The 14,135-nt window shown below is 43.3% G+C and overlaps 1 protein-coding gene across 2 annotated transcripts in view; it reads left to right on the plus strand.

Annotated features, from left to right (window-relative positions):
* SLC22A18 (solute carrier family 22 member 18) overlaps window positions 1–14,135 on the plus strand; it is a 63,517-nt gene that overhangs the window by 35,479 nt on the left and 13,903 nt on the right. For both annotated transcript variants that reach the window (XM_027898620.1, XM_027898622.1), the window contains exons 5-7: window positions 2,896–3,011; window positions 3,501–3,611; window positions 8,814–8,914. In XM_027898620.1, coding sequence (XP_027754421.1) covers window positions 2,896–3,011; window positions 3,501–3,611; window positions 8,814–8,914 — 328 coding nt within the window. The remainder of the gene's footprint in view (window positions 1–2,895; window positions 3,012–3,500; window positions 3,612–8,813; window positions 8,915–14,135) is intronic.

Here is a 14,135-nt window from a genome sequence, read left to right on the forward strand (position 1 = left end):
TGTAACGAAAACATTAGGAAAAAAAGAAATTAGGATACATCAGAAAAAACACTTAATAACCTGCTGCTTCAATATGGCATTTTTATGACTCTTGGTTTCACTTCATCTTTCTTAAATGAGCAAACAAACAAATGTAAAAGGTGGTTTTCTGGACACAGGTGAGTTGTGTCAAGTTTTAGCATTTAACCCTGCTGAAGGATGAGATAATGGAGCAGCTAACTTGATGGTGTACCTTCACCGCCTTTGCCTTTCCATCAAGGAATGACAGTGCTTAATACATGGATGGAAAAAGATAAAACAGTTACAGAAAGTTGTGCTTAAGAAGAGGGATTTTAGGAGGATTTTGAAAGTTTCAGGCTTGTCTGATAAACACAGTTTTGAGCTGCACATTTTACTGGATTTCTCTGACCTCAGTGACCAGGGGTAAAAAATTCCACAAATCCATTAGATCAAGCTCGAGTTTTCCCAAATACATGAACTATCAAAGTTCTCTTTTCCCTTTCACAGCAACAAATCATCATATGCCAGCAGTGAAATACTGCATCGTTTGCTTGCTAGTTCTACAGGGGGATCCTTCCCTCATTGCTTGCTGTAATTGTTCTTGGATCACAAGAGTAAAACATATTTTAAATGGTATGAAGGATTCTGGACAACCCCAGGAAAAAAATAGGGCTAGAAAGGAAGTTTTTTTGTCCAGTGAAAGGTTTTGTGATGTGTTTTTTCAATATCACAATGAAAGCTTGAAATACAGAACCTCAAAAATAAAAACCCCCCAAAAAACCACAAACTAGAAAACCACCAAACATTTAGCCAGCTGTAGCTACTTATTTTGGTTATTTTATCCTTTTCATTTTGTTAGTAAATTTAAATTTTGTTCCAGTAGAAAGTAGAAATTCTGGATTTCTTGGATAAAAATCTGTGTCTACAAATTTGGTTTCAGTCACTTGGGAACTGTTTGGCAGATAATTTTAAATTAGAAAGTGGCAATCTGCTGCACTAAAAATAAAAAGTAATGATCCAGTAAATGACTAATTTTGTGGTCTGAGTTAATTAGTGGAACAGCTTGGAGGATGGAAGGCAGCAGGTCTAAATTACTCCACAAAGTCCATTTGCAGAAAGATACTATCTAACTTTGTTGTTATTAATAGTAATTAATGAGAACCAAAATATTCAGCTGGGATTTTTGTCATTGCTATTAGTAGGAATGCATGTGTTTGTGTGTATATGTGTATATATATATATATGTATTTTCTCTTTGATGCTTTTCTTACTTGTTTGCATTTCAATCCTTGACTGTCTTGCTCTGTGACTTAAATAATACTCCAGAAATTATTCAGACCGCACCTTTTTCTAGCACAGAGGAAACCTGAGGCATTTATAATTAGTGCTGCTGGTTATTCCATGAAAACCACACAACATGGACTGACAAGGAAATCAGCAGTAAAAACTCAGGCAATAAGCAATCCTTCATCAGCAGGCTCACAGGGAGCATCAGTTGGTGGCTCATAGCTCACTTTTACATCTTATTTGTGCAGCTGGGAATTGTGAAGCTGGGTTGCTGGGAATGCAGGGATGGCACAGTCACTTTTGAGTCTGCATGGACCCACACATCCTGAAGGCTTCTCTGGTGAAATCTAGGCATTATTTTGCTGAAGTCTGAGGTTTCCTAAATTTTTATGCCTCCAAGGCACCTCGTCTTGTGCCTTCTGTGATGCCAGCCTTTGCTATTTCTGCTGGGCTTTCCCACCCCAAACCTGCTTTCTGTGCTAGGTTTTAAGTACATGTTTTAGAAAACCCTTCAAATAACTCGGTTCCTATGACAGGGGAGACTTTTAATGAGCTAGTTTAGTGGATAATTGCTCTCATTGTTAAAACATACTTCTCCCTTTGTTTTCAGCTCGACTTCTCTAAGTTTCAGTCTTCCAGCCCTGGACTTTGCTCTACCTGTGTTTGCCAGAGTTAAAGCACTTTGGAGTATGAAATCTTCCCATATACCCTTAAAGACTAAGAGACTAGGAGGAGTCATTTCCTAATCTTCTCTTTTAAGAGGACAGCAATAATTGAGGAGTAATTACTGGCTCTATTGATTTTTTCATGTCTATGAGGGTTTTTTTAGATAAGTTGTAATTGTTGCTTTTTATCATTGTGCAGTTCTAGTTAATAATTGCTGTTTCTTTGTCTGCATTCTAAGGATATGGCCCCACTTCTGTTAAAGATTCAATGTTTGAGGCTCAGATGGGCAGTTGCAGGGGTGTTGATTTGGTTTTGGGCACCTCTGGAGAAAAGTAAATGCATCAGTCGAAGCGCTGATTACCTTCTCAGGTTTTGTAAATCATGTTTGTTATTTTTAATGGCTCCTTTTCAAGCGGTAGTGTATCTCTGGTGGGTTTAGTTCTGGCTGTAGGCTGTATTCTACCTTCCTTAATCATCTTAAGTACTTTCTTCGCTTTCCTTAACTTCATTTGATTTCACTGAGAAATTTCAAGAAGTGAGATGACACTTAGATGAATGAAACTGGTGATTAGATGGGGATTAGATGGATTCTAATAAGCAGATGCTGAGCTGTCTGTGGGAGAGCATTCCCAATCCTAAACTTCATTAAACCAAGATGAGCTCTTTTCCCCTGACAATTACAGATTTAAAAGCATTGTATTATACTCTAATAATAATGAAAATTATAAACTATCTTGATAGCAATAGCCACCTTCTGATGAAATTTCAAACTGTGGTCATATCCAAATCCTCCATGAAGGGATATGAGTTCTTTAATAGCCTTATGTACCGCAACTGCAAGAGGATAGTTCCTCATCCATACGCCCAAGACTTTGAAAGATGGAGTTATAAATGTCTTGTTCATTATATTTATCCTGTTCCCTGTATTTTTTCTGATTGCAGCATTTTTGTTCCTATATATGTTGCGCTGGTGGGAAGTCTCATCAATACCCTTATAGCAGTGGTTTGGATCCCTTTGCAGACTAAACCGAAGTTAAACCAGCATGTGACAGAGAACAGTAAGTGTTTAGTGCTTCTGATAAAAAGTACATGAATAAGGACAGGGGATTGACACGATGCAAGAACTGCTGAAGTACCTCAGAGTTGCATTTAAGGGCAAAAAGGTCCTGACCTTGAAATGCTGACACTTTAATGCCTAAGCTGTGCTTATGGTATTGTTCCCTATGTGTCAATCTCTGCTATGTAGAATTGCAGTCTTCCAGCCCGGTGCTTGATATGCATCTCAGAAAAGGTAAATGTGGACCCCTTGCTGGGGATTAGTTTGGTCTGGCATGGGAGGCAATCCCACTGTCTCACTGGGTTCCTCTGCATGCAGACCTGGCACCAGCTCCCAACCTCCTGCCACCAGCAGAAAGCTGGTGCAGCAGAGAAGAAAAGTGCCTTTTGGGAAAGGGGGTGGTGAACCTGAACAGAGAGTCTCAGAGTTTCTTACTTTCTACCCTCAACCTATATAAATAGAGTATTAATCAATATGTCATCTTCTGTAGGTACATCACAGTCTGGCAGCTTGTTTAGCATCAGAGAAATCCTTCGTCTGATGAAGTTTCCAGGAGTAATGGAAGTTTTTATAGTCAAGGTCTTTGCTGGACTTCCCATAGGTAAATCTCACCCATTTCCCACGATTGCTGATGTATTTAAAACAAGATGACATACACTGTAGACCAGGCTTGTCTCAAGTTACTGAGAGCACATTGCATTTGATCATGGAGCAGTGAGGATTCAGATCCTAACTTGATGTTGGATGCTTTCACATGGTCTCAGCTACAAAGGGTCAAACCCCTGGGACTTAATGTAAAACCGACTACTTGTCATAGGCATCTGTGACATTTGGCAAATCACTTAACCTCTCTACTCCATCCCCCTGGCTGTAACTGGTTTTTTTTTTCTCTTGTCTGTCATTTCTATTTAGGCTGTAACCTCTTCGGAGCAGAAGGAAATCATTTGTCCTCTGCTGGAAACACTGAGGTCCTTCCTGATTTTACTTAGGGATTTTAAAGTGTATGTGTATCCTAACCTTTTTCCCAACAACTAAAAAACTGTTGGTGGATGAGAGGATCAGATTGCACACAGGGGAGACACAGTGTATTTCTTCCCTTGCACGTGATGGTGGTGCTTGTTCTTCTCTTCCTTATATGTTCTGCTCAGTTTTTTGTGTCACAGTAGGAACCCTTTGATACCTCAAACCCTTCCCAAACCTGCCTGTTTCCTTGCTTCCTTTGAGTCAGTTGCTGTACTGGCATGGTCCATATCTCCCAATTTGACTGACTACATATCCTTGGCCACGATTTAATAATCTTCATTTTTGCCTACCCTCTAACTCCTTTCTCCCCATACTTGATCAGAGACAAGTTAGCATGTCAGCCTTGTCAGTGATCTGTAAGGACAAGGTGATGTTCTCTGCCCTTCCACACAGAAAGCCTTCATGGCTCCTTTCCCAAAAATGTACACGTTTTTGCAGTTTCTCTTGATGATGATTTTAAGAATTGAATTTTGTGCACATCAAAACACATGTACATCATGCATCTGAACAAACTAAGGCACTTCCCTTCCAAACAGGAATGTGAAGAGAGGACTTAGGGCACCTTAGCTTTTAGACTTTGCATTTTTTTTTCCAATTCATTTTTGTCTGGAGAAGCTCGTAAAGTTTAAATAATAAGAAACATGATTTACAAATAAAATTCTAATTTGTAAACTGTAAATTCAGTTTACAAATGAAAGTAGATTTGGCTATGGAGTGTGGCTGAATCAGAAGGGGGTGGCATTTCTGGGCTTAGTCAGGCTCATCTGTCACTCCTTCCTGTGTCAGTGGGGCAACAAGTCCAACTGGAGTTGTGGAATAATACATAGGGAAGTAAAGGATTTCTGATTTTGTTTTTCCCTGTTTGTGTGTAGTTGGCACTGGCTGAGATCAGTTATGTCAGTTGGTCCTACCCCTGCCACTGGAGGCAGGATACAATCTGAATGTACTGCTGGCTTGCCCTAATAGTGCAATTTTTTTGGTTCTTACAAAGCTAAACTTTTAAAACTGTATTTTAAAAGGTGCATAAAATGACAGCATTTCATAGAATGAGATAGATGTTTTAGAAGGGTTTTCTTTGCTGATTCTGGCTCATTTCTCATCTTCATGTAACATTCATTTCTCTGTTTAAAAATGCCTCAGACCACATCCATATGGGATCTGCGTGGTAATTTCCTGTGTGCTCTCCTTTTTCCAGAGTCCAGACAAGATACACTTTGCTTTAGTCATTCCTGCTGAAATGCAAATTCCTGTCTGTTGGAGAATCCATTCTTCTTTCCCTGTGCAAAGCAAAATTGCTCACCCGACCAAAATAAACTTCTCCTGCTGAAAACTGCAATTTCTAGGCAAAGAGGATGGAGAGAGGGAAGCAGAGATTTCAGGCAGGCTAATAGTCTGTCACTGAATGGATTGGACTATTTCCATAAGGATAGGAATGGGTTCACTTCAGGGACTCGAGCTACAAGGGTAGTGCTTGCACTACACTGAGAAGTGATTGAAATCCTAGTGACCTCTCTTTGCAGGTCTCTCTTCACTTCAGGTGACTGCTGAACTGATGGTGGCTGAAAGGGGAATTGGCCATCACTTAATTTTCTGAATCTCACAGCTAGAGGCTGAGCTCCTCATGAGCTCATTTACCTTTCATCTCCAGGCTGCAACTGTATAATTAATTAATTGCCCTAATTACAGGCTGTTCTCTATTTACTTTGTAAACAAGTTTGTGATATACACCGAAGAAAATCTTTTGTTCCTTATGGATCTCATTGTTGTCTAAAATTAGCTTGTTTGAGACCGAAAGACCCTCCCCAGGAGGGCTGCAGGGCTAGGAACCTCCTCCCTGTGTTGCATAAAAGCAGAGACCTGGGCTCTGTGCCTCCTGCAGGAGGGCAGCTGCCAGGGATTTGACAGGCAGCAGACGGCTCCAACACAGCCGAATTACCTTCTCAACTGACCTGGGAAAAGAGAGCCTCATTTCGTTATGGTAGATAAGAGACAGAAAGAAAAACAAGAGGATAAAAATCTCGGACATACCTCTTACTGACCAGAAATCTCCAGGGCCTCGAAAATACTGATAAAATACCTGCTTGTATGAATCTTTGGCTGTCTGATGCCTTTGGAAAATCTGTTTTCAACACAATTGCTTTCGCACCTGCATCCCATTTTTGAAAGGATTTTCTTTCACGTGTGGAACAGGATTTTGCAGTGAGCCCTAGGGCTCTGCATCTCATCATGTTTTCAGTCCAGTGTAGGAGGGCTGACAGTCTCACAGAGGCTGTGCTTGCCTACTCACACCATTTTGCCATGAGGATTGCTAAACTGGCCCTCCAAAGCCACAGGCTGCTTTCAGACGTGTTACCTTTTTTCATTTTCTTTTTTTTTTTTTTTTAAATATGGTTTGCAGTCCTGTTTTTCCTTGGTGCTTTTCCTCTCGTTACTGTACCTCATAAACAATTTCCCTGCCTTCTGCTGCATAATCCTAGTTATTCATCCCACCGGTGCCAGGTTTTTTTCTAAGGAATTCACCCCTTGTTTAGATCCCCTCAAAAAAGGTGAGGTTTCTGAGGGTATTTTTTGCCATCTTCCATTTTTTTTTCATGTTGAGCCTTGCAATGTGAATTACTCATGTGACTGCACTCAGCTGACCTGTAGCCTACCCACATGGGAACCTGCTGAGATCTTTGCAAGAAATGCTTGTTCTGATGAGCATAAAATCTTTTTTAGATCAGTCTGGGGCTCCCCTTGTGGGTTTCACCAAGAAATGTGTTGCCAATTGAAAAGACCCCTTTAGCTGCTGAAAGAGGAGGGGCAAGTGAGTCTCCCTTGTCCAGGTAGCTTTAGGAGACCATGCAGAAACAGATGCAAAAAAAGACCTTTGCATCTCCCTGCAATGTATAGCGCTAATTAAAGAGCACAGTCTATTCCCCTGCTCCAAAAGAAAGCAGCTTGTTTGGAGGAGAAAGATCCAAATCTGCCTTAACTTAATGAGGGACTTCAAAGGGGAGAGGAGCTGTAGAAGCTGGCATGCGATAGCAGGAAGAAGAGCCAGGTATGTAGGAAGGACGAGCCCCTCCTAGGTAGTACTTGCAGTGGGGTAGCAGGATGAAGGGCCCGCTTCAATCTGATCTTCCTACAAGTGAAACCAAGTGTGGTTTTTCTTTCATTTCTTCACGTGTGCCTTTTATAAACTTGTGCAACCCTGTTGCCTGATTTGGGTGTTGTGAGTAAATACTGCTATTTGCATGTTACCTTAAACTGGCTTGAGCTGAGAGCGATTTCAAAGTAACTGGATAAGGATGGGGTGCTCTCCATGAAGGGGTGTGGCGAAGCCATAGATCTTCATGAGCCTCAGCTCCCTGGCACCTTCTCCAAATATCTGTAGAGCAGCAGAGCAGGGCGCCCTTTGTGCCCCCCATCCCCCTCCCCAGTGTCATGGGGACAGCTGGAGTTCAGCTACTCCCATTAAGGGGGGAAGACATGTCTCTGGTGGGGTTCAGGAAGGCTTTGTGGCAAGTCCTGGGCTGGAAGGGTGGTGCTGCCTTGAGGCAAAGGCTTGTGGTGCTTGGAGGGAGGTCCTTGTTGCTGCAGGTGCTCCACTGGTAGTGATGCAGTTTGGCTGCTGGATGCTCGTTTGTTAAAGGAATGAGTCCTCCACAACATTTTAACCAGCAATTTGGGATCACTTTCTTCATCCTTCTGAGAAAAGCCTGCAAATCCTTCCAATGTTAGTGATTCAGTTTGCCAGGCCACTGGCTGTCTTCTCAATCCTCGCACATTGCCTCCCGGACTCCTGTTTTTTCAGGAAGAAGAGGACCACAGCTCCCTTTTTACCCAGTCTTTGTAACTCAGAGGATCCTACAAGAAAAGGCAGGACCTCTAAGGGTTGCCTACTCTCTTCTTCTGTCCCCAGAAGGATCAGTGGTCTCTGAGAGGCATGTTGTGGGGTTGTTGACACACAGGGAGCCCCAATTTCCTACTGTCTTGGTCTGTCTAGGGTGCCCAAGAGACTAGGGGAAGCAGCAGACTCCTACCCCACACCACGCTTGGAGCGCAGTGTTTTGTCATAATGCATTTAATTTGATGGCTCTTTGTGTAGGATGGGAGCGTGTGTAAGCACGTCTGTGTTTGTGTGTGTTTGGTGGTGGGGGAAACGCGCTGTCAGATTTTCATTTGAGATTGAGTGGGCATTTTCCGTTACACTTTCAGAAACCGCCTCAACTGAAAAGCAGACTCAGCCTGAGCTGTTTCTGTCTGTGCTTTCCTGACTGCTTGTGTGGACACCACTGTTGGTCTCCATAAGACATTTTTCACACGCCACCGACACCATTGCTGAGGCGTGCAGTGAAATCTGTGCATCTTGGCTGATGTCACTGGATTGTTCCCCATGGTGAAAATCTGAAGTCAGGCAAAAGGGGAGAGGAATCCAATCAGATTATTTTTATGGTTACAGTCTTGTCTGAACAAGAAAACAGATGTTTTCTTGCTGTCTTAATGGTTAGTCTGGATTCGGTGATACAAATATTTACCAGTTTATAATAAACAGCTGAAACTGCAGCCTACATAGTCACATTATTTAAAGATGAAAGAAAGAGGGATAAAAAAGTTAATACTTAAAGATTAAATTACTACAATGACTTTGAATAAGATTCTGCTCATGTTTATATCCAGTGCTGGCAACCCCAGGGAGAGCTCCTGGCTCATGCTGGGGGTGACTGAGAGCAGGATCTGGCCCACTATATGCAATACAAGTGCATTGATGTATTCTTTGCATTAACCCTCCTTCTAGGTTTGTTCATGATTATGTTTTCCATCATCTCTATGGATTTCTTTGGCTTGGAAGCAGTGGAGTCTGGATACCTGATGTCATATTTTGGTGTCCTTCAAATGGTAAGTGAAGTGCAAGTCCCCCTCTTAGACAGATTAGCCACACTGCTATCTAATTTTTGACACATTCTCTTCCAAATCCAGTTGTGATATGGACAGGCAAATCCTAGCTCTGCCACACAGTATTTGGCTTCAAAAATAGAAGTTACTCCAAATTTATTCTGTTCCTTGAAATGGGAAGAAATTGGAGGAAGGAGTATCCTGAAAGCTTTCTTTGCCTCGTCTCTCTTTGTGGATCTTTAAGATGTGGAGCTAAAATTTCCTCAGACTGATATATCTTGTTTTTTGTAAAAAAACTTACATTGAACCTAAAGTGCTTTGGCTGGGGTTTTTCCTGGTGCAGGTTAGCAGATTTGCATTTACGTAGTAGCACCCTGTACATTTATGCAAGTGGATGATCTTACTGGTGTTTTCACAGATCCCTTTAGTGTAGAAGAAGAACTTGTTTCTGCTGCATGGGAACAAGCACAGCAAGCTTATGCTTTCTGAAAAAAGAAAAAAGGGAAAAAGAAAAGAAAAAGAAAGAAAAAAAGGAAGAAAAAAGAAAGGAAAAAAAAAAGAAAAAAGAAAAAAAAGGGGGGGGGGAAGAAAGAAAGAAAAAAAAAGGTGGGCAATGGAACATGATTAAGAGACTACCAAAATGGGTAAAAGGGAAAAGTCAGCTGAATTAGGCAATAGCAAGGCTGAAAAAATATGGTGTTTGTTATAGGAGTGTGTTCCTTCTGGAGGAAGAGGCTAATAATTTTGCAGAAAGAGCAGCAGATGATTATAAGCAAGCCTCAAGGTAGGAATGCAAGTTAAGCAATACCCTAAAGGAGGGTGGTCTTGTTATTAAATCCGCCTTCATTTCCTGGGCATTGCCACAGAGTTCCTGTGGGATCTGGAGGAGCTTCTCATCTGGGAAATGACAGCTTTAGTTCCTTCCCTTGTGATTTGGATTTGGCATGGTGTTGCCAGTCACTTGGGCTCTGCTCTGATCTCACCGAATCTGGGTGTCATGGTAGAGCAGCAGATGAACATGGCTGTACATCAGCAAGTGGATTCAGGAGGGCAAACTGGCTGGAGATGAGGAGGTGGTGCCTTGGCCATGTCAGTTCTGTGGGGATGACTTTGGACTAGCTGTCTCTTGGTCCTGTGAGCTCAACATCTCCCATCAGCTGGATGCACTCTCCCTTTTGGTCTTATTGTAAAGAAGACCAGTTTACTGGTCTGCAGCACGAAAAGTGGGGTGATCAGCAGCTGCTTTCCAAAGCAAGCTTCTGACCCAAACTCCACTGCTTACAGAGACTTTCCCTACATTAGTTTTTGTATGCTGCCTCCTAGACCAGGATCTGCAGGAATCACTCAGGTTTTAGAGGGACCCATCTTCTTCCCCATTTGAATGTAAAGGGACTCCCCACAACTGTGCTTTTCACTTAGACATATGAGTTAAATCCCTGGTACATGTGTCTACACTGAAATAAAACTCTGGGTTGCAGCATGGCTGTGGTGTGCTTGTTTCGAGTTGGGTAATGTGGGTGGCAATAGTACTTTTACAGGAGTGGCTTAGTGTTGCTAGATGGAGCTTGGATGCCGCTGTTATGTCCAGGATATCTGTCTTCAGGACACTGCTGTTATGTCTGGAATATCTATCTGTCTTCACTGCTATTGTTTCCCAGATTAGTTTGGTTGAAACTACTGTAGATAAAGTTACCTCCACTGCCGTGCTGGTGCACCCCACATAGAGACACAGCCCTGGAAGATACAGGAATTACAGCATCCACTCCGCTTCCTAATGGATAATCAGATGGCAGTGCTAACCAGGGGCCTGACCCTTCCCATAGTCATAGAGTTTCATCCCGCAGAGGCCAATCAAGCCTATTGCCACAATCTAGATCTAACCCAGCAGTGGCCTGCAGGCTCGGGTGCAGTATCTACTTTGCTGGAGAGTCTTTGCCTTGGGACATTTGACACAGAAACTGGCTTTTATCAGGCAGTTTGCTTTCATCTATCCATGCAGTTTCTATCCATGTTGCTATTCATATAAGGCATGACACTGGACATCAGAAATACAGAAGTGAAGTGATCATAGGGTACAAACTTCTCTTCTTCATGTTCATGCATTGAAGGTTTGCTGTAAGAACACCAAAAATGAAAGTGGATAATGTGATACTTTTTTTTAAGAGGCCAGGATGCCTGATTCTTGGAGGCAGCAAAGCCATCTCGCCCGACAGGTTGCAAAGCACTGCTTTCTGCTTTGTCATTTCTTCTTTCCACTTTATCACTGGCAGTTTCAAACTCTGCTCTGGTTTAAGCATGACAAGATCCTCGACTGGACCAAATTAGACTCTCACTATCTGGCTTTTAAATTACTGTAAAACATTAGATTTTGTGTCTTTACTTCCAGGTGTCTGGCTAGAACTGCCCAAGGATATCTCTCGCAGATATTGACTTGGTAATGTTTTATGGCTGCTTTCTGTTGGGGTCTCTCCAGTGGAAGGTATATGCAGGGTGTAGAATGTGTGTGAGCTCTGTCCTGCTGAGCCCCAGAGCTGCCTGTGTGCCTTCCCATTGCCTGAGCTGGCATTTCAGATGCCTTTGTTTCTGCTGTAACAGTGAATTGATACTGCTGAGATATAAATGCAGATTAAGGTGCAAGTAAATTCCACCAGTCTGCATAGGTGAACGATGATTAGTATCTGCTGACTGGCTTCCCCACTTCACTGAGTAAATTATAGCTTTATTCATAAGGAATATAATGTAATTTTCAACTAATTTCATCAACCAAATCCTCAGTTTTGATTTCTCATTCCTTAGTTTGCCTTTCTGTAAAACATACTGAGGATTTTTCCACCCTCCTGGACTTGCTCTGAGCCCCCCTGTTAGAGGAAACATGTCCCCCACATTTGCATCTCTCCCTGGACTTGAAAATGGATAGGACTTTCAAAGATAGAAGGGGATGTCACAGAAATGAAGGGGAAAATAAGTATCCATCCGTGTCCTGTTTATTTTAAATCTCCTTGCAGGCACTGAACACAGTGCCTGGGCAGCTGCACGGCACAGCCAGCTGATGCAACCAGCATCATGTCCCAGGGTCTTGTCTGCTCCCAGCATATATTGCGTGCACCGAGTGGCTTCAGAGGTGCACAGGGAGCAGCACAGCAAGCAAATCTTCTCTGAGCCCTTTAGTCAGCTCTTCCCTGGAAGTCATACACTGACAAAAGCACTGTCCGGTCTGCCAAATCCTGGCAATTTTTATAGTATTATTTCTTTGTGTTATTGTAGTTTCTGGTTTTTAAATTAGATATTCTCAAAACTAACATATTCCTCTTGCACAGAGGTGATCTTGCAGCTCCCTTTCCCAGCTTGATCAGCAATCCCGGGATGACTCAAATAGCGATGGTGTCTGCCTGCTTTCCTCTCCCACCCCAAGGATATTATGCTCCAATTGCTTAATCCAGTTTTTCAGTTTCTCAGCCTCATTTAACCTGCTGTGGTAAGAAGTGGCCAATGCACTGTAAGCATCTGTCTCTCCTCATTCCTCCCATGCAAGCCAGCGGCAGAGTACCTAAAGAGGAGATTTGGAGTGGCTTTGGGTCAGTCCACCTAATTTTAAGTAGGCAACTCAAGTTCTTTGTCATCAGTATCTCAAACAGCTCTTTGCATGGGGAGATCAGCACAGAAGCATGAGCCCTGCAGGAGGTGAGGTGTTTGCCCCTTTGCAGGCAGAGGATGTTAGTTAGCCCCACTCCTCATTCATGATCACCTGAGGGATCCCATCCGGAGCTCCTCAGCCTCACCTCATCATGCTTGGTCCCACCTTGTTGCTTTATGTCCATGCAGGACCCCAGAATCTGGGGGAAGGGGAGTGTCCCTGAGAGAATCCCTGCAGGTTTAGAGGGCAGATTAGGGGCTGTTTTGAAGCCCAGGAGCTAAGTGCATTTTGGCTGACCGCTCCCCGGAGCAACTCTCTTGGTGCCTCCCTCTCTGAGCATCAGTTCTGTCCACATGGGAACGGATCATGACACCTGCTAGCAGCTCCATCTGGCACTGGTGATGGGTTTTGTCCCCACCACACCATACATGTAGCACCAATGACCACTGCTCATGGCACAGGCCGTTCTCAGCACCCTTCTTCCTTCACCAATTTAGCTGCCCACAGCATGGTCACCCTTCACCCTGGCACTGTGGTACATCTTGCTGCAACTTGTCCCCCTGCATGAAGGGACATGAGTTGCCTTGCTGCTCCCAGCCAGTCTTGATTTGCCCAGAATAATACATCTGCTGATACATGTTACAAACATTCCCAGCAAATTTCATAGGGACTGTCCACAGGGAATGGGGGCTTTCTGGCTCTCTGGATGAAACTGGTGCCAATTTGTTTTTTGTGGTTAGGCAAAGAGCATCATCTAATAGCAGAGGATATGGGAAAGTAGGGGGCAGGCTTAGGCACAGTGAAGGTAGGAAGGTGGGAAGAGGGCTAACTTCTGGGTCAGGACAGAGCCAGACAAGGTCAGAGAAGGATGTGTGGGAAGGCGGTGTCACAGCATTGAGACAAAGAACTGTCTGATGAGGAAACAAAGTTATTGCTTAGAAGATGGAATATGACTGAGGCTGGAGTGGACTGATGGGGAAATCAAAATAGCGAATGGGGGTAATAATTCAAGCCATCTAGGTCTCAGCAGGGATGCTTGAAGAACCCTGATAGCGTGGGGCTGTCTGATGAACTGGGACCGTGCCAGGGTAAGTTGCAGAGGAGAAGTCGTGTGGGAGATAACGAAATGAGGAGGGGAAGGCTGACAGCAGGAGAGGTACCTCTGTGCCAGGCAGCTTGCATTGTAGAGGTTCCCTTGCTCATGATATATTTGAAGCATCTTTATCTGATCACTTGTAGGTCTTCAGGCAAGCCGTCTGAGAGCCTGTCAGGGACACAATCCTTCTGTCCCCCAGGCTGGGCTTACAGAGTCCTCTCATCTCAGAAGGCATGTGAGTGAAATTTCCCTCATAGTGAATGCCTGGGAGTGTGAAATGCCGTTCAATCTCCCTCCGGATAATAATTAATTTCATAATGGTTTAAAATACTTTTATTTTGCTTACTGGGCAGAAATGGACTTAGGCTCTAGGTTTTTGGGGGTTTTTTTGGAGGTGCAAGCACAATAGCATGGAGAACTTCTAGGTATAGTATGTGACTTGGAAAGTACTGCTGGAGGATTAGGCAAGTGAAATACCTCAAGTCCCTGGCTGA

Source organism: Empidonax traillii, unplaced genomic scaffold (assembly GCF_003031625.1).
Source record: "Empidonax traillii isolate 1590-97213 ecotype Southwest subspecies unplaced genomic scaffold, ASM303162v1 scaffold608:size386988, whole genome shotgun sequence".
Classification (NCBI taxonomy): Eukaryota; Metazoa; Chordata; class Aves; order Passeriformes; family Tyrannidae; genus Empidonax; species Empidonax traillii.